Genomic DNA, 23,184 nt, shown 5'->3' on the forward strand with positions numbered 1-23,184 from the left:
CACAACTGGTTAGGACGCAGCACTGCAAGCTAGCAGCAGCCGCTTCAGTGCGAGTTCGATGCCCAGCCCCGGAGCTGAACCACATGGCGTGGCAGACCTCTCCTGTCTCGCCCATTGCTTCCTTATGCAGTGTACTTCGTGGATCTGCCTGTTCTGCTCAACACTCTGTCTCTGGTGAAGCATCTCACTGCCCCTGCCCCTCTGGCCTGTACCCCAATCTGTATGCATAAATAAATAAATCTTTTTTTAAAAAAAAAAAGCTGCTGATATTCCATAGTATTAAGTGAGAAATGAAGATATCCCTGCATATGATCAATTTTTATTAAAATGGAAAAGTAAAATACTCTACTATCTCTGGGTGGAGGAGAGAATAAGCGTGACTGTTGCTTTCTCTTCATTATATTCTTTTTTAATTGCAAAAAGTTTACTATAAGAAATAAACCAATTGTAAATCCAATTTTCAACCCTTTCATTATGTAAAATTGTTAATATATCCTCAACAGGATTTAAATATTGTGAATAGCTTTGATTTAAGTGGAATTATTTTTCTCTGGTAACCCGAACATTGACAGTCCCGTAAGGTTCCATTCAACTCAGTTATCACCTTTATTGCACTCTCTTATATTTTTCCATATTTAATTATTGTTAACTGAGGCACTGGGGTACCCTCATCAGGTATTACTGCCATATTTCATCCACCAACAACTCACCCATATTCTACCATCATGTCAACCATATTCCACCACCATAGACTAGTTCGGCTCCTTCCCTCTTTGTTCTTACTCCTCCCCCACACCCTTCTCCACCTTCGTGCTTCAGTTCTATAGACAGCTTGATCAAGGGTTAGTTTTTCAGCTTGTCTTTATTCAACTATTAAGTCACTTAATATTCTACACATTAGTGATACCATCAGTATTTATCTTTCTCATTCTGAGTTATTTCACTTAGCATTATCCTTTCAAGTTCCATCCATGTTGACCAAAAGGCGTGAGTTTATCTTTTTTGATTACTGAGTGGTATTATTTTTATATGGGACATATGCTAGTCTATGAGTCCTTGGAAAATAGTGATTGTTCTTAATTCATGTTTGAGTGCTATTTGGTATATAGTTGGCACTCAGCAAATGTTTGCTAAATAAATAGATGACTCTGTTTACCTCTAAGCTTTGCCAAATTTGCCAAAATTTTCTGTGATAAACTTATTTGTTCAATATATCACCCTTTTATTATACTTACGGTCTAAACACCAGTTTTTTCCATTTGACACATTATTGTCCAAGTTCACAACCCAGTGTTTTATATGAAAAGTCCTGTTTTCTTAGAACTACATCTTTCTCCCTTCTAAGTCTCCAAACTCCATACCTTCTATATTCCCTGTGTGGTTACAAACTTAGGATGTTTCATGTTTTATTTTCTGACCTTACTTTTTAATATATAGCAATTAGCTAATTTTACATATTTGTTATTACGGAATTATCATCATAAGTATCTTTAGGCGATATACTGCCTATGTTCAAGAATACTAAAGATAGGATTATTAGGTTGTCAAGGCTAAAAGAACTAGATGTAGGTGTGTCTTTTAAATCATGCATCTATGAGAAGGACTAGCCATCACCTTGTTAGTTTTACTCTGCAAATGTAAACTTACAGTACAATCACTCACAATATCAGATTCTCAATCAACTTAAGATCTTATTTCACTTAGCAATATCATTTCAAATTTCATCCATGTTGACACAAATGGAACGAGTTTATTTTTGTGATTGCTGGGACATTTTGATGGCCTCCACTTCTTAGCTACTGAAATAGTGCCACTATAGACTAGCTTTTGTCACATATAAAATAGCACTCAGCAATCAAAAAAGATAAACTCACTTATTTGTGTCAACATGGATTGAACTTAAAAAGACAATGCTAAGATAAACTCATTTATGTCAACATGGATGGAACTTAAAAGGATAATGCTAAGTGAAATAACTCAGAATGAGAAAGATGAATAACATTTGGTGCCACTAATATGCAGAATAGTAAATAACCAAATTAATAGTTGAAATTCTAATTCGAAAGGATACCTGAATTCCTATGTATAGCAGCACTGTTTACAATAGTAAAGAACCAAACTCAACGCCACATGAGCAGACCCAGAAGATGTGGTATATATCCACAATGAAACACTGCTCAGTGATCAAAATAAGATAAATTCATGCCATTTGTGGCAAACAAGGGTGGAACTGGAAAGGATTATTCTAAGCAAAGTGAGCCAGAAGGAGACAGACAAATATTGGATGGTTTCACTTGTATGTGGAAACTAAAGAAACCAAATAAAGAATCAGACAAAAACAAACTGTGAGACAAACACTTGAAAGCAACTTTTAGATCTGAGACATCCAGGAAGAGGTGGGTGTGTGGGAAGAGTAGAGGAGGAAAGAGCACAGTGGAAGACTGTGGTACTTTGGTAGTGGGAAAACTATGGTGTCAGGACCTGAGGGCAGATATCCCATCTGTGAAAAAATAAGCCAGGATGATTAAAAAATAAAAATAAATAAAGTGTACTTTTTAAAAAAGGAATCAGATTGAACAGACAAACTGAAAATTTTCAGTTCACATTTGTGTCAGAACTTCCGTCACACTCCTTTAATTGACTGAGCTGATTCTCATTTCTGAGATTCCCCTTTCTAGTTTTATATTCCTCACTATTTTGAATGTGTAAAACCTTATGGAGGCCTAAAGATTGCTTAAACATATGAGCAAGGCTTACCTATAAAGAGACATACAGATACCATTAAGCATACAAAAGTGTTAAACCTCAGTATTGCTAGGGAAATATAAATCAAACCCACATGAGATATCACCTCACAGCAGAAAGAATGACCCTTATCAAAAAGACTGGAAATAAATGTTGCAGAGGGTGTAGAGAAATATGAATTCTTATACACTGTTGGTGGATATGTAGTCTGGTCCATTCCCTATGGAAGAGTATTGAGGTTTCTCAAAATTTTAAAAGTAGATCTACTATATAATACAGCAAAACAAAACAGGCATTTATTTGGAGTATATTGAAATAATGTGAAAAGATATTTGTACCCTTTTGTTTACAGTAGCATTATTCATGATAGCCAAGACATGGGAGCACTCTAAATGCCCATCAACTGGATATGACACACACATACGTATATGAATATATATGTATATATAAAATAAAATACTGCTCAGCTATTTCAAAAGATGAAATTTTGCCTTGTGTGACAATATCGATGGGACTTGAAGTTAAATTATGCCCAGTGAAGTAAGTGAGAAAATGAAAAAATTGCTGGATAATTTAACTCATATGTATATTATCAATAAAATAAACAAAACAAAACAAACAAAACAGGATAGAAATAGCTCTTAGACTATAAAAAATATATATATATCGTAGTTACCAAAGGGGAAGGGAAAGAGATGAGAAGAATCAAGAAAAATACTCAGTTTGATAGTGTGAAGAACACTGAAACTTTAGTGGTAGATTTGTGAACTATACACACATATTGAGGACTCCCCAAATCTATGCAGTATTGTTAACCAATAACAAATCAACACAATTTTATTTAAAAAAGAAAAAATCTAATTTAATACAAAACTTCTTTCACCTGTTCAGTGTTCTGGGTTACATGTAGAGTGTTTGGTGCACAAGTGGATATTTTCAGAGTTGGAGAATGGAGTTCCTGTTGAAAAAAAAAGAGAGTTCAGAAATTGTTATTAAGCAGTGTCATTTAAACCTCAAGTTCTTGAGGCACTATTTCCTTTATTTTTATAATAACCCAAATGTCAAAAATAAGAACACCTAGTGCATTTTTAGAAGACATCCGTCTTTCCAAAGAACACATTGTTGAATTCTTTTGTCTGCTATGCAAGCAGACCTAATGTTCAATAATTTCTAGTATGATTTCATAAAAATATATTCCTCAGGTACAAAATTTAGAGAGCAGTTTCTTTCATATTTGAGCATTCTGCTAAGAGACAACCTGATATTGTTATAATGTCTGTAATTAATACAATTATCAAGGCCATTAAATATAAAATTTCTCAAACCAATAAATAATCTTTGAAAACACAAGTAAAAGTACTACTTCTAGGTTACTTCACAGTAACTCAGTTATGCCTTGTCTGGTCTATGTCTGTATTAATTTTAATGAGTAAGTCTATTGTTTAAAAATGATACATAAAAGTGAGTATGACTTTTAGCAATCAGTAAATAAATGTTAACTATTATGGAGGGATTCCTTGCTTTTGTTTCCTGCAAATCAGCAAACTGAAGATACATTAGTATGCAAAGAGTTAATAATCTCTTCACATATTAATACAATTTATAACCAGCTGACAAAACTAGAGGATATATTTCCACAATAATAAAAACATTTTTCCCTAGAATAAAGACAATATTACAAATAAGAATCATGAATTTACAAGGAAAACAGTGACTGACTCACAGGGAAGAATAGTTATAAAATAAGTGTAACTTCTATGTGCTAGACTTAAAGCAGGACTATGTGTATATTCAAAGGGCCAAAAGTTCTGTATGCTGAGGTTTTTCTTTTGTTTTATATTTTGTTTCAACTGGTAATATTTTCAGCCTCCACCTCTTGTTACGTCAATTGCAATACTGCAGGTTTTATGTTTCAAGGCAACCTTTGAATATGTTCCCAGATTTCCTGCTGGCAGCTGAGGAGAATTGCTCAAATGCAGATAATTAAAGTGCAAAGCAAACAGGTACAGGTTCTTCAGTTTAGAAAAATGGTTACAAATATAACAAAGTGCAGGTGTGTTTGGCCCACACAGCTAAAAGAAGAGGATTCAGAGACACAACACAAAGACAAGGGGCTTTGTAGATATGCAGTAATACAGAATGCATTGTAGCATAACAATTTAAAGAAGTAAGTAAAGATTTTCCCTTAACCATTCTCCCTCCATCTAACTACCTTATCCGGAGGTAAACAATGTGCAGGTATATCTTTACACAAATATACAACATATAAATAATAATACTTGCTATTTTTATTCTACAAAATAAACCTAACAATCTCTCTTGTATTACAGATTAGATATGTCTTAATTCATTACTTTAAATTTAATGATTGCAATCTGTAATGATTGTTTGATAGCTTGTTTATCTGTTTCCTTATTGACATTTAGTTGTTTTACCAGGTTTTTCACTATGCTGCAATGAACATCCTTGTTTAATATGGGTATTCTATAGTATTCTAAAGAAGTAAGATTGTTGGGGTACAGAGTATATTATTCATTGTAATAGATACTGCCAAATTGATTTTTCAAATGGCTATGGCAATTATATAGCCACTAGTGGTGTATTAAAGTACTTATGTCTGGACAATGTTTTGGCTTTTTTTCTCCCAGGTTGCCCAGGACTTTATTTGTGCAGGGCGAAGATGGAAAGGGCCATGCATCTAAAAGGTGTTGGACCTCTTGGGGGTGAGGCGTGGCTTGTGCTGGCGACCCAGGACCTGCTGCGGGGCAATGGGAACTTGATCTTCAAGTAGTGGACTGCTTGACTGCTGGCCAGTGTCATTTGCTTGAAACTATCTCTCTATCTTCAAGCTGGACGGAGTGGGCCCGGGCACCCATATCTCTGTAATTAAGGTACGTCACTCTGAGTACATATATTTTTTTTTAAAGATTTAGTTATTTACCCGTATAGAACTGGGGTGCAGGCCAGAGGCTCAGGGGCGGCGAGAGGCTTCACCAGAGACAGAGTGGGGAGCAGAACAGGCAGATCTACGAAGTACACTGCTGAGGGGAGCAGCGGGCGGGTCAGGAGAGGTCTGCCACGCCATGTGGTCACCTCCGGGGCAGGAGGGGATCGAACTCATGCGGAAGTGGCTTCAGCTTGTCAGTGCTGTGCTTTAACCCGCTGCGCCACCAGGGAGGGCCACTCTGAGTACATATTGTGGGTGCTGCTGTGGGGTTATAGCAAAGCCAAACGCCATTCTAGAAATGGTAATCCTCTTCTCAGCTCAAGCAATTTAATTCTAACGGCCTCAGTAAATTAAGCAGAATTAAGCTTATTAACCAAGTGAACTACCTTTTAAGGTAATAAAAGAGTGTACTGAGAGGTTTTATAAACTTGTAGCAATTAACACAATTAAGAATACTTAGAGACACACACACAACCAAATTTAGGAGACTTTCACTAGTAGTACAGGTAGGGTTACTTTGCTTAAATGTCAAGGTAGTTAGATGTTCAAATGGAAAATTACTGTATTTGTACAAAGACTATCCTGGCCCGAAAGTGAAGAAATTCTGCTATCTACTTATATTTTTTTAAACTGATACACTTATTCTATAACATATAATGTTTTAAGCTCCACTTGAGCCTTCATTATTAGAATGGATAGAGGCAAATGTGGTTTTTCCTATACAATCCTCATGGACATAGAGGACAAATGGATAGGTCTGGGCATTAAGATAGTGGCTTAGAGTGGATCAGAGATTTGACCAGCATGTATTCAAACGGTGGCAGTATGGATTTAGATTGATCATAAGGTAAAAGAAAATGTCTTTCTGAATATAAGATTTATTAATTCTAGAAATCCTTGCTAAACAAAAGAACAACAACAAAAAATCCTCCCTGATAGTCCTCAGAATTAGGTGAGATAAATATACAAAATAAACATAGTGTCAGCCCACCTTGATGGTGCAATTGTAACAGGGTGGTCCCTAGGAAAAGGGGAAGTTCCAGGTTCCCAGCCTCACCCAGAAGAAGGGTGGAGCTGAGCAGAGAAAAAGGAGAGAAGTGAAGGAGGGTGTCCTGTAACACAATGGGTAAGGACACAGCACTGCAAGCTAGCCACAGTCGCTTCAGTGAGAGCTCAATCCCCAGCTCCGGAGGTGACCCACATGGTGCAGCTGACCTCTCCTGACCTGCCTGCTGCTCCCCTCAGCAGTGTACTTCGTTGATCTGCCTGTTTCTGCTCCCCACTCTGTCTCTGGTGAAGCCTCTCGCCGCCCCTGAGCCTCTGGCCTGTACCCCAGTTCTGTATGCACAAATAAATAAATCTTAGGAAAAAAAAAATATATATATATAGTGTCATCTAGCTCTAGGCATGATTGGAGCAAGTTTTCCCAAATTGCCATTGCATATTTCAAAGAGATAAAAATATTTATGATGAATGAATGGAAAGGATGTCTTAGTTTAAAGATATACCAGGAATAGATACCCTAACGCCCATCTTGATTTCCCTAAATGTATATAGCTTACTTAAACCATTCATAGTAAAATTATTAAATTCAAAGAATAGTTACCATATTTTGTGTTTATGTGCCTTAGCTACACTTTCCTAGAGGCTGGGGGATGGATGGTGATGACTCTCATATATGACAAGAGTTCTGGATTTGGAACCTTAAGACTTGGGTTCTGCTTCCAACTATACAACCCTCCATTATATCAAACGACTCATGTCACCTCCCTGTACTCCAGTTTCTTTATGTGAGAAATGGAATGTGGGTGTGGATGAGTGTGGATTAGAAGACCTTAAGTTCTTTCCACATTTCTGGGACTATATGGAATCATTTTCACCTTATTTTCCCACATAGACCATTTTCAAATCCTTTAAAATAATTATTTTTCTTTTGATGGTGATGACAACAACTAACACGACTGTTGTCGACATAGTGGGTTTTTGTGTTTCAGCGACTGAGGAATAATTACCAGACCCATGCTACTAAGAGCTTTCTATGTCAAATATGTTACCAGGGTTATCTAAGAGTCAAAACAACCCCATGCGAAGGGTACTCACTATACTTCACTATATTAGAGCATCTATAACATCTCATTATATTTACTGTTGTTCAAATAGAGGAACATAATTCCACTGGTAGATTTTACTTCTTTAGCAGAAGCTATATTTTTGGCTTTTTACTTACTGTCAAAGGCAACATTTGGGTGCCTGAAAACAAAAGACACATCAAAAAGTGACTGTGAGAACATTGCCTAAATATCTACAGATTCAATAGGAGGTTAATTGTAGACTATATGATATAATATATTCATTGGTCTCTAAAATCAACAAAGACATTGCATTTTTATATAATACTCATCATCTAAGGCCTTCAGTTTTGCAGGAAGACTGCTTTTCTTGATCAAATAATCATTATAATATTGAGTTCTTTTTTTCCCATGATTCAGATTTACTACATATATAAATATTACTGCATAGTCAAATTTTGTTAGGTACATTTCTGGTGAAAAGTAATTTTGTTTATAATTAGGACTATGCCTTAGTATGAAATCAAGGCCTGTCTTTCCCACACTGCCTTAAGTAATGATTTTCAACTTTGGGAACGTTGTAGCAACTCTTCTCCTGAGCTGCCACCCTCCTCCACCTTCTTTTACAAAGTGCTTTTGACATTACCAATTTTAAGATCAGAGGAGATTAAGATCAGTCTGCTTTTGGGGATAATTTAAATACATCACTTAAGATAATTGCCCACACCTTAGTATATTGTAAATGAGAGCTGGGAAACTCTAGTTCCCCTAAGGAGAACTCACTATTCACAAAACTGTGTCTTATTTCTGTTTGTTAAAATAACTATGTTTTCCTGAATTAACAAATCATGTAAAATACAAAAGGCCACAATTTCTTAGTCACTTCAGTGAGAGTTTTTGAGAAGTACAGTGAATAAAGAAGACAAAGCAGAAGCAGAAGAGTCATTATTCTCTCACTAAAAACTATAGAACAATATTTCTGATGAATACAGATGTACAAATTCTCAACAAAAATCTTAGCAACTGAATTCAGCAATACATTAAAAGGATCATATTGGCCCTCCCTGGTGGCGCAGCGGGTTAAAGCACTGCACTAAGAAGCTAAAGCCACTTCCACATGAGTTCGATCCCCGCCTGCCCCGGAGGTGACCACATGGCGTGGCAGACCGCTCCTGACCCGCCCACTGCTCCCCTCAGCTCCCCTCAGCAGTGTACTTTGTCAATCTGCCTGTTCTGCTCCCCACTGTCTCTGGTGAAGCCTCTCACCGCCCCTGAGCCTCTGGCCTGTACCCCAGTTCTGTATGCACAAATAAATAAGTTAAAAAAAAAAGAAATATTTAAAAAGGATCATACATCATAACCATTTGAAAATTTACTCCTAGGATACAAGGATTACTTTATATATACAAAATCAATAAATCTATATATCATATTATCACAAGGAAGGGAATAAACCATATGATATAAATAGATGTAAAGAAGACATCTGACAAGATTCATCATCAATTTTTAACAGTCTTAGCAAAATGGGGTGAGTTTATCATATATGGTCCAATATAATGAAGACCATATATGATAAACTCACTGCCAGCATCTACTCAATAAGACATGTGAGGTTTTTCTCTAAAATCAGGTATATAAGAAAGATGTCCACTCCTAATACTACTATTAAACATAGTAGTGGAAGTCTTAACTACAATAATTAGAGAAGAGAAAGTAATAAAAGGAATCCAAGTTGGAAAAGAAGTAAATCTATCACCATGTGCATTTTGCACAATTATATATATATAACATATCCATTATAACACTACTAACAACTTATAAACAGTACAATACAGCAAATCAATACAGCAAAGTGGCAGGTAACAAAATCAACATACAAAAGTCTGTTGAATTCTTATATACAAATAATGGTCTAGGAGAGAAAGAAATAAAACCTTTACAGTAGTATTGCATATCTAAGAAAAAGGTTAATAAAGGAAGTAAAAGACCTATTAAATGAAAGCTTCAAAACATTCCTAACAGAAATACAAGAGAACACAAAGAAATTGAAAGATATTCCATGCTCATGGTTTGAAAAATTAATAGATATAATGTTACCCAAGGCAATATACAGATTCAAGGTATAGGTTCAAGGAAATTGAACCTATTGAATTCTTATGAAATTAATTAAGGAAATCAAGTAAACACTATTGACAGTAATATGGAACCACAAAAGACTGGGAATAAACACGGAGGGTTAGATAAAAGACAAGAGGAAAGGATGTGTCAATTCCCAGACTTCAAACTATACTACCAGTCTATAGTAATAAAATATATATATATATGGTATTGGAATAAAAATAGATATATAGGTCAATATATCTATTTATTGAAGGCCCCAAAATAAACCTACACATATATGGACAGTTAATTTGCAACAGAGGAAACAAGGATATACCGTGGAGAAAAAAACTTCTTTAACAAATTATACTGGGAATATTGAACAGCCTTATGTATGAAATGTAAATGGGTCACTTTCTCACACCATACACAAAAACTTATCTCACAGTGTATTAAAGACACCCATGTAAGACAAGACCATACAATACATAGGAAAAAAATGGGCAAAACAATCTACAACATTGGCTTTAATTATGTCTATGGGACTTGTCTCAAATGACTAGGACAAGAAAAACAAAAATAAACAAATGGGAAGAGAACAGAAGAAAAAGCTGCAGTACAGTGAATAAAATTATCATTGAAATGAAAAGACATCCCACTGAAGGAAGAAACTATTGTTTATCATAGATCTGATGAGGGACTGATATCTAAGATCTACAAAGAACTAATTGAATTAAACAAAAAGAAAACCACTTAAAGGTAGAAATGCTTTGTTTTGTTGATTAATTAATTAATTTTCAAATGGATACCCCCATCGAACAGTAACAAAATATTGCACCCACCACCAACTCATCCACAGTCCACCACCATGGTCCATTGTGCTTCCTTCCCTCTTTATTCTTACCCTTTTCTGCCTACTTCTTCCATGGTGCTTCTGTTCTGTAGCCATCTATCAAGGCTAACTTTTAAAGATTGCCTTTATCTCTTAGTTTAGTTATTTTTTATTTCACATATTAGTGACACAGTGTGGTATTTATCTTTTGCCTTCTGACCTATTTCACTTAGTATTATTCCTGCCATTTCTATCCATGTTGCCACAAATGGCATTTGTTCAAGTTTTTTAATCACTGGGTAATATTCCATTGTATATATATATACCACATCTTCTCGATTCACACATCTGTCCTGGGGCACTTAACATTGTTTTTTTTTTAAGATTTATTTTTATTTACTTACACATACAGGAACTGTGGTGTAGGCCAGAGGTGCAGGAGGTGAGAGGATTCACCAGAGACAGAGTGGAGACCATTACATAAACAATGTAAGTGCACCAGGGGACCTCCCTGGTGATTTAGGGGTTAAAGTCTGGTGCACTTACGTTGTTTCCATAATTTGACCATTATAAACAGTGCTGCGATTAACATGGAAGTGTAAGTTTTTGTACTTTGGGGGTAGATACCTTACAGTGGAATTAATGGAGTGAAATGTAGATAAATTTGGAGTGTTTTGTGACATTTTCATACTGCTTTCCATAAGGGCTGGACCCATTTGCTTTCCCACCTGCAGTTTAAGAAGGTTCACTTTTCTCCACAGACTCACCAGCACATGTTACTGGTCTTTTCCACATGGACCACTCTTGCCAGAGTGAGGCGGAATCTCACTGGGAATTTTATTTTCATTTTTCTAAAAATAAGTAACTGTGCACAAGTTTTCATGTGTCTGTTTACAGTCTGAATGTCTTTTTCAGAGAAGTGTCTGTTTAGTTCTTCTGCTCATATTTCAATTTTATTTTTGTGCACTTGTATGAGTTCTTTGTATATCCTTCATATCAATCCTTTTTCAGATGTATGGTGTGCATATATTTTCTCCCATTCAAAAGGTGTCTTTTCATTTTGGTTATGGTTTCTTTCACTATGCAAAAACTTTTAGTTTGTAGTTCTAGTTGTCTCTATTCTCTTTTATTTTCCTTGCTATTGGGAATGAATCCCTAAAGGCATCACTAAAGCTTATCTCATAAAAAGCATTTCTTATGTTTTGCTCTATGTATTTTATGGATTTGGGTTTATATACATGTTTTTGATCCATTTTGAATTTCTTTTTGTGTACGGTGTGAGATGGTTGTCTAGTTTCATTCTTTTGTATGTGTCTGTTCAATTTTCCCAACATTTTATTGAAGAGACTACCCTTCTTCCATTTTATGTTCATGGATTCTTTGTCAGACTGTCCATATAGGTGTGGGTGTGGCTTTATTTTGGGGTTCTCAATTATATTCCATTGATCTGTGTGTCTTTTTGTTCCAGTATTAGACTGGTCTAATTATTATGGCTTTATAACTTAAGATCTAAAAATGTGGTACTTTCATTCTCTTTCTTTTTTTATTAGTATTGATTTTGCTATTTTAGGTCTTTTGTGATTGCATGTAATTTTCAGTAGTTTTGGGTATAGATCTCTGAAAATGTTATTGATATTTTTATTGGGATTGCATTCCATCTGTTTTGCTTTAGATAGGATACCTATCTTGACACTCTTAATTCTTCTAGTCCATAAACAATATTTTTCCATTTCTTTGCATTTTCTATTTCTTTTTTTAAGATTTATTTATTCGTACAGAACTGGGGTACAGGCCAGAGATGCGGAGGGTGAGAGGCTTCACCAGAGACACAGTCGGGTACAGAACAGGCAGATCAACCAAGTACACTGTTGAGGGGAGCAGCGGGCGGGTCAAGAGAGGTCTGCCACGCCATGTGTCACCTCCGGGGCAGGCAGGATGAACTCATGTGGAAGTGGCTAAAGCTTCTTTGTGCTGTGCTTTAACCTGCTGCACCACCAGGGAGGGCTGAATTTTTCTATTTCTTTTTAACAATGCCTTATAGCTTTCTCTGTAATCTTTAACCTCCTGTGTTAAGTTTACTCCCAGGTATTTTCTTTTCATATAATTATAAATGGAACCACTTTCCTAGTTTCTTCCTCTTCTGTCTCATTGTTTGTATGAATGAAAACAATTGATTTTTGTGTTGATTTTATACTTTGCTAAACTGCTTCAATTAGTTTTTTTCATGGAATCTTGAGGTTTCTCTATGTGTATTATCACAGCATCTCCAAATAATTCTAGCTTTACTCTTTCCCAATTTGGATTTTTAAAATATCTTTTTCTGGCCCTCCCTGGTGGCGCAGCGGGTTAAAGCAGCACTGAGAATCTAAAGCCGCTTCTGCATGAGTTCGATTCCCGCCTGCCCCGGAGGTGACCACATGGCGTGGCAGACCTCTCCTGACCCGCCTGCTGCTCCCCTCAATAGTGTACTTCGTCGATCTGCCTGTTCTGCTCCCCACTCTGTCTCTGGTGAAGCCTCTCGCCACCCCTGAGCCTCTGGCCTGTACCCCAGTTCTGTATGCAAAAATAAATAAATCTTTAAAAAAATATATCTTTTCTTTTGTAATTGACCTACCTAGAGCTTCCAATTCAATTTTTTTTAAAGATTTATTTATTTGTTCATACAGAACTGGGGTACAGGCCAGAGGCTCAGGGATGGTGAGAGGCTTCACCAGAGACAGAGTGGGGAGCAGAATAGGCGGATCGACGAAGTACACTGCTGAGGGGAGCTGAGGGGAGCAGTGGGCGGGTCAGGAGAGGTCTGCCATGCCATGTGGTCACCTCCGGGGCAGGGGGGAATCGAACTCATGCTGAAGTGGCTTTAGCTTCTCAGTGCTGTGCTTTAACCCGCTGCGCCACCAGGGAGGACCCCAATTCAATTTTTAATAGCAATGGTATGAGTGGACATCCTTGTCTTATACCATAGCTTAGGGAAAAGCTTATGGTTTTACACTGTTGAGAATATTAGCTGTTTGTTATAAATAGGTTTTTTATGTTAAGGTATGTCGAGTTTATTCCCAGTTTTTTGAGGGATTTCATGTAAGTAGATGCCGGATCTTATCAAATACTTTCTTGGCATCTATTTATATGACCATATAGTTTTTATCTTTCTGTTTGCTAATCTGGTGAATTCCATTGATTGATTTTTGGATACTTAACCATCCTTGCACCCTGATATGGATCTCACTTGTTCATTATTTATGATACTTTTAATGCAATGTGAGATTCTGTTCACTAGGATTTTATTAAGGATATTCTGTGTTCATTAGGGAGATTCGTCTATAAGTGTAATTTGTGTGTTGTCTTGGTTGGTATTAAAGTAATGTTGGTCTCATAAGCAGTGTTTGAAATGTCCTTCTTTTTCAATATTTTGGGAGAGTTTGAGTAAGATAAGCATTAGTTCATCTTTGCAGCTGAACTAATGAGATTTTGCTACCTTCCACAAGGCCTTACTTACCAGTGTTTATCCAAAATTGTGACCTGCAACAGGAAAGGTGCCGAAGCGGCCATAGTTTTCATAAGCTCTTGCAGGACCCCACTAGCAAGGGTCCTTCACATGTGAAGTTATCTTGTTTTGGATTCTTGTTTTATGGGAGAGTTTTGATTACTCATTCAATTTCCTTGCTTGTAATTGGTTTGCTCATGATTTATACTTCTTCCCTATTTGGACTCAGATGATTATATGACCTTGTCTATTTCTTCTAGTTTATTAAACTTATTTGCATGAAGATGTCCACAACAGTTTTTAATTGTCCTCTGAATTTCTGCAGTACCTGTTGTTATTTCTCCTCTTTCATTCTTGATCCTATTTAGTGGAGTTTGTCCCTTAATTTTGGAGGAAATTCTTTTTAGAAATTTGTATATTATGTTTATATTTTCAAAGAACCAGCTTTTTATTTCATTCATCTTCTGGACTGATTTGAAATGTTTGTTTCATTCGTCTATCTAAGCAAGCAGTTGGTTGCTCTTATGAGAGGTCTCATGGCCTCTGCAACTCTGATAGAGTGCTAGTGGGGTCCTGCAAGAGCTTATGAAAACTCTGGCACCTTTCCTGTTGCAGGTCACAATTTTGGATAAACACTGGTAAGTAAGGCCTTGTGGAAGGTTGCAAAATCTCTAGCCATTGTAGGAAGGTGCTGATAGGGTCTCATGAGAGATTGTGAGGACTTTGGCCACTCTGGAACGTTCTCTGGAATGGGTATGTGTCTCACTGTTCTCAATAATAATTAGAGTTCTTTGAGAGGTGTACGCTTGACAGGCTACAGTGGCAATTTCAAGATGGAAAGGGTGTCCAGGTAGCCATCATCCTGGTTTCAGGCCCCATCAGAAAAATTTACATAGACATTTCTCCAAAGGAGACATACAGATGGCCAAGGGGCACATGAAAATATTAATTCTAGTGGAGTAAGGACTTAGATGTAAGACCTGAAACTGTAAAACACATAGAAGAAAACATAGGTAAAACTTTCTATGATATCAACCTCAGTGATGTATTTGAAAATTTGACATTGATGGCAAGAACAAAAGGAAAAACAAACATATGGGACTACATTAAACTGCCCAGCAAAAGAAAGTTCATTAAAATGTTTAGACACGCCATTGAATGGTAGTACATCTTACAAAAGACTGGTATAAAAAAAATCTATCTACATAGAATACAATGCAACAAAACAATTAGCCCAGTTTTAAAACAAAACTATAAAAAATAGTGACTTCTCCCAAGGAAGACCTACAGATGGCTAAATGTTTCATTAAAAAATCTTCATCATCACTTATCATTAAGGAAATACAAATCAAAAGTACAATGATATTGACTCTCATACTTGTGAGAATGGCTTATAATAAGGCCCAAAACAATAAGTATTTGTGATGATATAGGAAAACGGAAGCTTCTTACACTGTTGGGAATATATAGTATTCCACACCTAATGGAAAACTGTATGGAGATTTCTCAAAATGCTTAAAAAATGTTTGTACCATGTGATTCAGCATTTCCACTCCTAGATAATTACCCAATGAATACAAAAACATTAATCTACAGTTGTATATGCATCCCTATGTTCATTGCAGCTGCTATTTACAATTGCCAAGTTATGAAAACAACCCAAAGGCCCATGTGCAGAGGTGTGAGTTAAAATGTGGTATAAACACACAATGGAATGCTACTCAGCTATAAAAATAGATGAGCTCTTGCCTTTTATGACAGAATGAATGGAACAAAGCAGGGGGTGGAGGGTTGGGAGGAGGGATTACACTAAGCAAAGTAAGCCAGATGAGAAAGGCAAAAATAACAAATAGTTTTACTCATATGTGGGATATAGAGAAACAAACAGTCAGGAATAGCCAAAGCAAAATCAGACCCTAGAAATCTGACTATAAAAATTACTCAGTATGTGAGGCCGGGTAGTAGAGAGCAGAAGAGTGGGGTCACAATGGACTATGGTAGAGGACTATGACTGCCTTGATTTTGGGTTTGAGGTGGTAACACATATCTGAAGAGGTGGGACCCTATGTTTCTGATCTATGTTTCTGAATCATATATAGTGTTGTAAACCAATGTCATTTTTTACTGAAAAATATTTTAAACTAAATGAAAAAAAATGAACACAAAATTTTGCATTTCTATATATAATCAGTAACTTAGAAGAAGGTGAAATTAAGAAAACAGTACCATTTGCAATCACATTTAAAAGTTAAAATACCTTGGAGCAAATTTTACAAAGAAGGTTAAGAACCTGAACACTAAAAACTATAAGACACTGTCAAAGGAAATAAAAGCTAGACAGAAATTTAAAGATATCCTGTAATCATGGATTGGAAGAATAAACATTGTTAACCTAAGGTAATTTCATGGAATTGCATTCAAGGCAATTCCATTATTGCTTATATTTCATAATTACAATGCTATTTTTCAAGGAAATAGAACAAACTATTCTAAAATGTGTATGGAACCACAACAGACCTCTAATAGCCAAAGCAATCCTGACAGAAAAGAATTAAAATGGTAGTTTCATTTTTCTGAATTCAAACTGTACAGCACACAGACATAGTCAAAATAGTAGAGTACTGAAACAGGAACTGTAACACGGACCAAAGCACTTAAATTGAGAGCTCAGAGATAAATTTAAACAAACATGTGAAGTTAATCTTTCACAAAGGAATCAAGATTGTATAATAAAGGTAAGCATCTCTAACAAGTGGTGGTGTTGTGGTTTTCTTTTTGTTTGTTGTTGTCCTTTTTTATAATTTGAAAGGAGTTTTATTAAGAAAAGGAGAAAGAAAAAGAGAAGTATCTGCATAGACAAAGATGAGTAGGAGAGTGACCATTGCTGCTTTGCAAAGGGAAAATTTCTGTGAAAAGAAATGTCTGCATAGTCATGACAAGGCAGGAGAGCTGCCGAACCTTTGCCTATGACTTTGAATGACACAGTGTTGTAATCCAATGTTACTTCGATTAAAAAAATTTGTGGACTACATACACAATGAAACAGTACTGTGCTATTCAGAAAGATGAGCTGGTGCCATTTGGGGGGAAAAAATGAACGGAACTTGAGGTGACTATGTTGAGTTCTATAAGTCAGAAAGTAAAGGAAAATTACTAGATATTGTATTCACTTAATTGAGGAGTAAAAATAACAACAACAAAAAAACCCAAACTGGTGAAACACAGCCCAAATAATTCTTAGTGTCTGTGAAATATATACTGGCTAGAAGACAGATTGAGGGGGAGAGAGGCAGCACACAGGAAGGGAGGTGATAACAGAGTATGGGCATAGTGCTTTGGTGAGGATGAGTGAGCCATGTGCATATCTGGAGGTGTTAAGTTGTAGGCCCCAAATTTTATATGTGTGTTAATTATTGGAACATCAACAAAATCTGAAAAAAAGTTAAAAAGCAAAGTCCTAAGAGCAATTACAGTGTAATATTTCAAGAAGAAAAACCATGTGAGCCCTGCAGATGTTCCCCCTCTTGGACTTAATGACTGAAAAATCCCTGAATTTAATAATGGTAACATATCTGATGGGTATGATCTTATACCTCTAAATCATGTACAGTGTTATAAACCAATGTTAGCTCACTAAAATGATAATAGTGACTTAAGAATAATCTAGGACAAGCAGTTTCAACATCTTTAAAAGCACCTGATGTTTATGTTGACAGAATTTGTCAAGGCAAGCTGCTACTTGAATAAATTCCCTGAAGAGCATGGGAGATGCTTTTGTTAGTACGTTTCAAAGCAAGAAACATGGCTATATACTTCCCGTAGGTTATTATCGTGATGTTCTGAACTTAGTATAACAATAACATGTAAATTAAAAAATATCTCTCTTTATATGAAACAAACACATCCTTAGTTTATGAAGCAATATGATTCTGTTCTCCTGTATGAAACACAATAAAATGCACTAATAAGAGAGGTCCTTTCTCCTCATCCAGTCCATCTAACCCAAAACTTTCTCATCTGTAAAAGTGTAAAAAGACTTACTCCTGGATTCTTTCTCTTCTTTCCTGAACTAAACAAGGCTATGGAGAGAAAATGAAATATACAATGTATTTCCAATGTGTGCTCTCTTAAAAGTGTATTATTACTTACTGAGGTAACACTGGTTGATAAAACTGTATATAATGTAGAAATAGAAGTTCACACATGTTCAGATGTACTCATAGTCCTCTATGATAATCTGAAGGACCCCCTTCTCACCTTTGCTCTACACCTTCCCCGAACCTTTCTGGTATTATTAAATCAGGTTGGAAGGGATTATGGTAAGCAAAATAAACTAGTCAGCGAAAGAGAAATATTGGATGGTGTCACTTGCATGGAATAAGAGAAACAAAACCAAGGGTAAGACAAAACCAAACCGAAGCAAATCTTCCCTTTTGTTTTAACATTGTCAAGAAAAGAAATTAGGATCACAATGGTATAAGGACAATTTTACCTTCCTTCCCTTAGCCCCAATCCTCACAACTCCCACCCCCCAGGACACCTAATAAGCCAATGATTGAATACTGGGTGAGCAAGTTTACAAACCTTCCCACCCTTAAAGAACACACAATGGTCTGGGTATTTCAACCAGCAATGAGTTGCCCTTGCAATTTGTATGGCTTCATTTAATTGTAAGCACAAAACTGCAAATGTAGGCCTCTTTATCCTATGACCTCATTCCTTTTTCAGGCAACCTACTTCCCTGAACAATCATTCACTTCAGTGACCACGCCCTTGAAGGACAATTTATCAAACACACACCCTTCCCCAAGAACAGGAAAATTTTCTGATAGTACTTAGAACTCATGGCACTAGGGAAGTCACCCACAATCTTTGTATCTAAAGAATAAGGGAAAAAAATCTTATAAACTAAAATGAGCAATCATTGAGGGCACAGACTGTCCATAAATACACATCCTCCCTTTAAACAACCTCTTGCACCAAAACTTGTTTTATTTCATAAAATACTGATGGCCAAAACACAAAACAATATTTAAATTTAAGCATACACCTATGGGACATCTACAGACTAGACAGACTGCATATTTATCCTCAGTGTGAACTCTCTCTGGATAGACAAATAGTATTTATCTGGTACTTCCTATATAACAGACATTTAATTAATATGAGCTCAATAAGTGAGTGGTAATAAAGTTTTTTTATTGTGAGCTCTCACACTCTCACATAGCTGAGCTCCTCTGTATATGTGGAAAATGTCTTGAACTTCATGAAAAGTTAAGTTAATGAAAGGGAATAATGTATGCTCAATAAGTAATTCACACTTATGCTATTCACTGAAGGCAGTTTTTCTTTATGAACTAACAATGGTAGGTTAATATTTAAGATTTTAGAAAGGTCTAACTGTAAGTTTTTTGTTTTGTTTTATGTAGCTTCTTGAGTTCCACTTATTTACAAAATTATGTTGAATTTTAAAATCTATCTATTACCTCAATGACACCTCTATTTGATTATGCTTGTTCATATGGATAAATCCAGTAATCATAATTTTAGCGTCAATGTAGACAAATGCATCAGCAGCTGTTTTCTATATTCAATTTTCTATGATAAACACTATCAATCAGGCAAAATAATAACCAAGAGAATCATAAAATATTATAGACAGGAAACAAAACAACACTATATACAGAGAAAATTAAAATATATTTAGGTCTATAAACACCACTTCAGTGCCCAAAAAAAGCCATAGGGAAAAAAATGTACTAAAAAGCCCAAAATAGAAAATACTAAATTGTTGCAAAAAGCATTTGGTTAAATCTAAAATGCCTCCCACATAAGATAAAGTTAAGATTTAGGAAGCAAAGCAGAAGAAGAGCATCAATTTTGGTTTCTCAAAGGGAACATATATTACAACTGGCAGAAACATATTTTTAAAAGATTTTATGAATTATCTGAATGTCATCCAGACAGCACAACTCTAGAAACAATTAAAGGTTTAATTGATTTCATGATGACTAGCAGTTGATTATAATACCCATTTTGCTAGCTGCCATGATCACAAACTTTATAATCAGAACAATTGTTAAATACCAACTGCAAAGCATGATATATTAAGGAGAGACATTATTTAAATATGAAAACAAAGAAAACTTTTCGAGTACTATTTACTGCTCGCTTATACTTGACATGGTACATAATAAAGCTATGCCACATCTCACCTATTTTTTAGCATAGAGGTAATTTTGGATCAAATCTAGGTCTAGGTCCTACTTTGAATAAGGTCACCTGCCAGTTAACAGGGAGAAAGGGAAATAAAAAAGAAGTTTCCTGGCCATATTCTTTGCCAAATTACTTTATAGTAAATTTGTGAATGCCCTTAGACATCTTAACTATATCCTCTTGGTATATTAAGGAAATGAAGCTTATTTTTTTTTCCTTTACCACATGTCTAGAATCACATTCTCATCTCTACAGCCCCTCATTTCTCCTTTCTATTTAATTATTAAAAAAAAAAAAATCCAGGCTTCACAACATCCTCCGTTTCAATCTCTTATCTCAATTTCTGTGGACATGATTCTGTCCCTAAGATTCTTTATATATTCCTCTTTGGGGAATTACATTTGAGGGTGGAAATAGACTTGCAAGGGTCAGTTTAGCAATTGTCAGGAAGCCTTGTGAATAGCTTGACCAGCTTAAATCTGGGAATATAAGAAGCGTACAATAATGTGTGATTGTACAAATTGCTTCCTAGTCAATATTTATAATTTGACAAATTTCAGCTTTTGAATTTATATCTATCTTTCTTTTACTAAAAATTTGACAAGAAAACAGATTAATGTGTTTAAATGTCTATGACAGATTGAGTGATTTTAGCCCATTATAATTTCTGGTTTGACTTTCAAATTGTTTCTGGCTACTATGGGATATAGATGACACCTGTTTTGCTTTTCATTAACATCCTAATACTGACTATGGGTTGTAAATTTTATATTATTATTATCACTTACACAAATTAGTATATTTTAACCTTCATATTTTCTTCTCTTTAATCTCAGTACAAGTGGAGTTTTTCTCAACTAGGAAAGTACTGACAGAAAATTCCATATTTGTTTTTTATATATTTCCCTCCAATATTGGTCATCCTTAAATACAAGAAGATAATTGTGCCTTTTGTAGTTTTCCTGTTTTTCAAAAGGTTTGATTATATATATATATCTTACATTAAGTTGTGATTTTGATTAATTTATATTTTTCCAGGTTGGTAGAATAATAAACATAGAATAATATTCTAATGGTTGTTTTCTGAGTTATTTATAATACAAATTATACCTTGCAAACAAGATTTCAATTTTGAAAGAAGTTTTAGAAAGATTAAAAAATATGCAAATTTAATGCAAGGAGAAACAAAGAATGAAAAGACATTGAGTGTTATTTTAACATAGTCTTGCAATGTTCTTTTCTTTCATTGGCAAGATTATTCGCACAGATATTGATACTGAAATGTCCACTTTTAAAACAAACATTTCATTTTAAAGGTTGTCTTAGAGTTTCACCTTTTATATCTTTTATGTAACAATTGCTTACATCAATTCTATGTCTTCTATTGGAATTCTATATCAACTCATATATTCCTTCTACCAATATTCATAGGTTTTCACCTTGACTTCATGGGAACTATTGTGTCATATTCAGAAGATGATCTTTAAACAGACTTTTGTGCCTTTCCTGGAATAGGATACTATTTGCTCTACACAAATAACTGCTTGTTGCTCCATTCATGCCACGATACATAAAAAAAAAAAAACCTCCCACCTGTTTACTTCTGATATGAAGCAAATAGGTAGCAACCTACCCTAAAAAAGTATTGTATTCAAGTTGAAAATTGCTTTGCAATAGGGGCAAAAATAAATCTTCAAATCAGATACTCCTATCAATCAAAAAAAAATATGAACCATTATATCCCCTAATTAGATTATGAAAATCATTGGAACTGATAACACAGACATTCCTAAACGAAGGAACAATCAGGGTATGGTATTTGCGTGACTATTCTTTTCATATATAGTTGCAATTCACCAAGAGATAATATCTTGCAGAACAGAAGCAGAGAGAAAGAACAGAAATGAGGTTCAAGATTTCCCCTCTCCACTAGCCTGGCACAGCTGTCTGTGGTACCTGGGATTGGTCGCTCCAAACCAAATTTTGGTAGGAGGAGGCAGTTTTGAGGGGGGAGAGCGTATCCCGTGGGCCGATGGGGTCCAAGGCCTGAACCACTTTGCTCATGGGCCCACTGTAGGTCCTCACTCGCTCATATACTACATTTTTTTCTGGAGCCTGCTGGGCTAGGCTTGACTGGTAGCAGTGGTAATGCTGGGGTTGGCACTGCAGTATCTCTTGGGGCTGCTGGGTCCCACAGCTGCTGTGGCTCATCTCACTCCAATAGCTTGAGCTCATCTTCTCAGTGATCAGCAAGGTACTCCACAGATGTTCTCCCTAAGGAACAAAGAGAGAAACCATGAAAGAACGGGGTAGGAAGATAAACAAGCAGGTACATGTAGAAGCATTTATCAGCCACTTCTGCCTTGAGTGTTGACAGGGAGAAATAAGTTACCTGGGTAGCCGCAGAAGCAGGTCTGGCAACTGCAGAGGAGGTAGCAAAGTATTTGAGTGCAAATGGAAAGTGGAACCACCCTGTGAGATTGCTCCAGGAAATGGTACTGACACGCCTCTAAGGGGTGGATTCACCAGGCCCTTTTACCTGCTAACAGAGGCCCTGCTTTGCCACAGAGATAGCTACTAGGCTCTCTAGTAATTAGAACTAGAATTAGAATTAGAATTAGAATTAGAATTAGAACTAGAACTAGAACTAGAATTAGAATTAGAATTAGAATTAGAATTAGAATTAGAATTAGAATTAGAATTAGAATTAGAATAGAAAAAATGAGGAATTTCAGGGCTGAAGTCAGAGTTTCCATGTCCACATGCATGGAAATTCACTTCATGGCCA

At 35.8% G+C, this 23,184-nt stretch overlaps 1 protein-coding gene across 1 annotated transcript in view; it reads right to left on the minus strand.

The window, feature by feature from the left end:
• The window catches only part of POF1B (premature ovarian failure, 1B), a 68,222-nt gene extending 45,335 nt beyond the window's left edge, over positions 1–22,887 (minus strand). Inside the window, exons 1-3 of the mRNA XM_004685625.2 lie at positions 22,789–22,887; positions 22,353–22,670; positions 3,629–3,703 (exon numbers count right to left, since the gene is read on the minus strand). Of these exons, the coding sequence (XP_004685682.1) occupies positions 3,629–3,703; positions 22,353–22,631 (354 nt within the window). The 5' untranslated portion in view covers positions 22,632–22,670; positions 22,789–22,887. The remainder of the gene's footprint in view (positions 1–3,628; positions 3,704–22,352; positions 22,671–22,788) is intronic.
• Between the last annotated feature and the right edge of the window lie 297 nt (positions 22,888–23,184).

Source organism: Condylura cristata, unplaced genomic scaffold (genome assembly GCF_000260355.1).
Source record: "Condylura cristata isolate star-nosed mole 26May11 unplaced genomic scaffold, ConCri1.0 scaffold00019, whole genome shotgun sequence".
Taxonomy (NCBI): domain Eukaryota; kingdom Metazoa; phylum Chordata; class Mammalia; order Eulipotyphla; family Talpidae; genus Condylura; species Condylura cristata.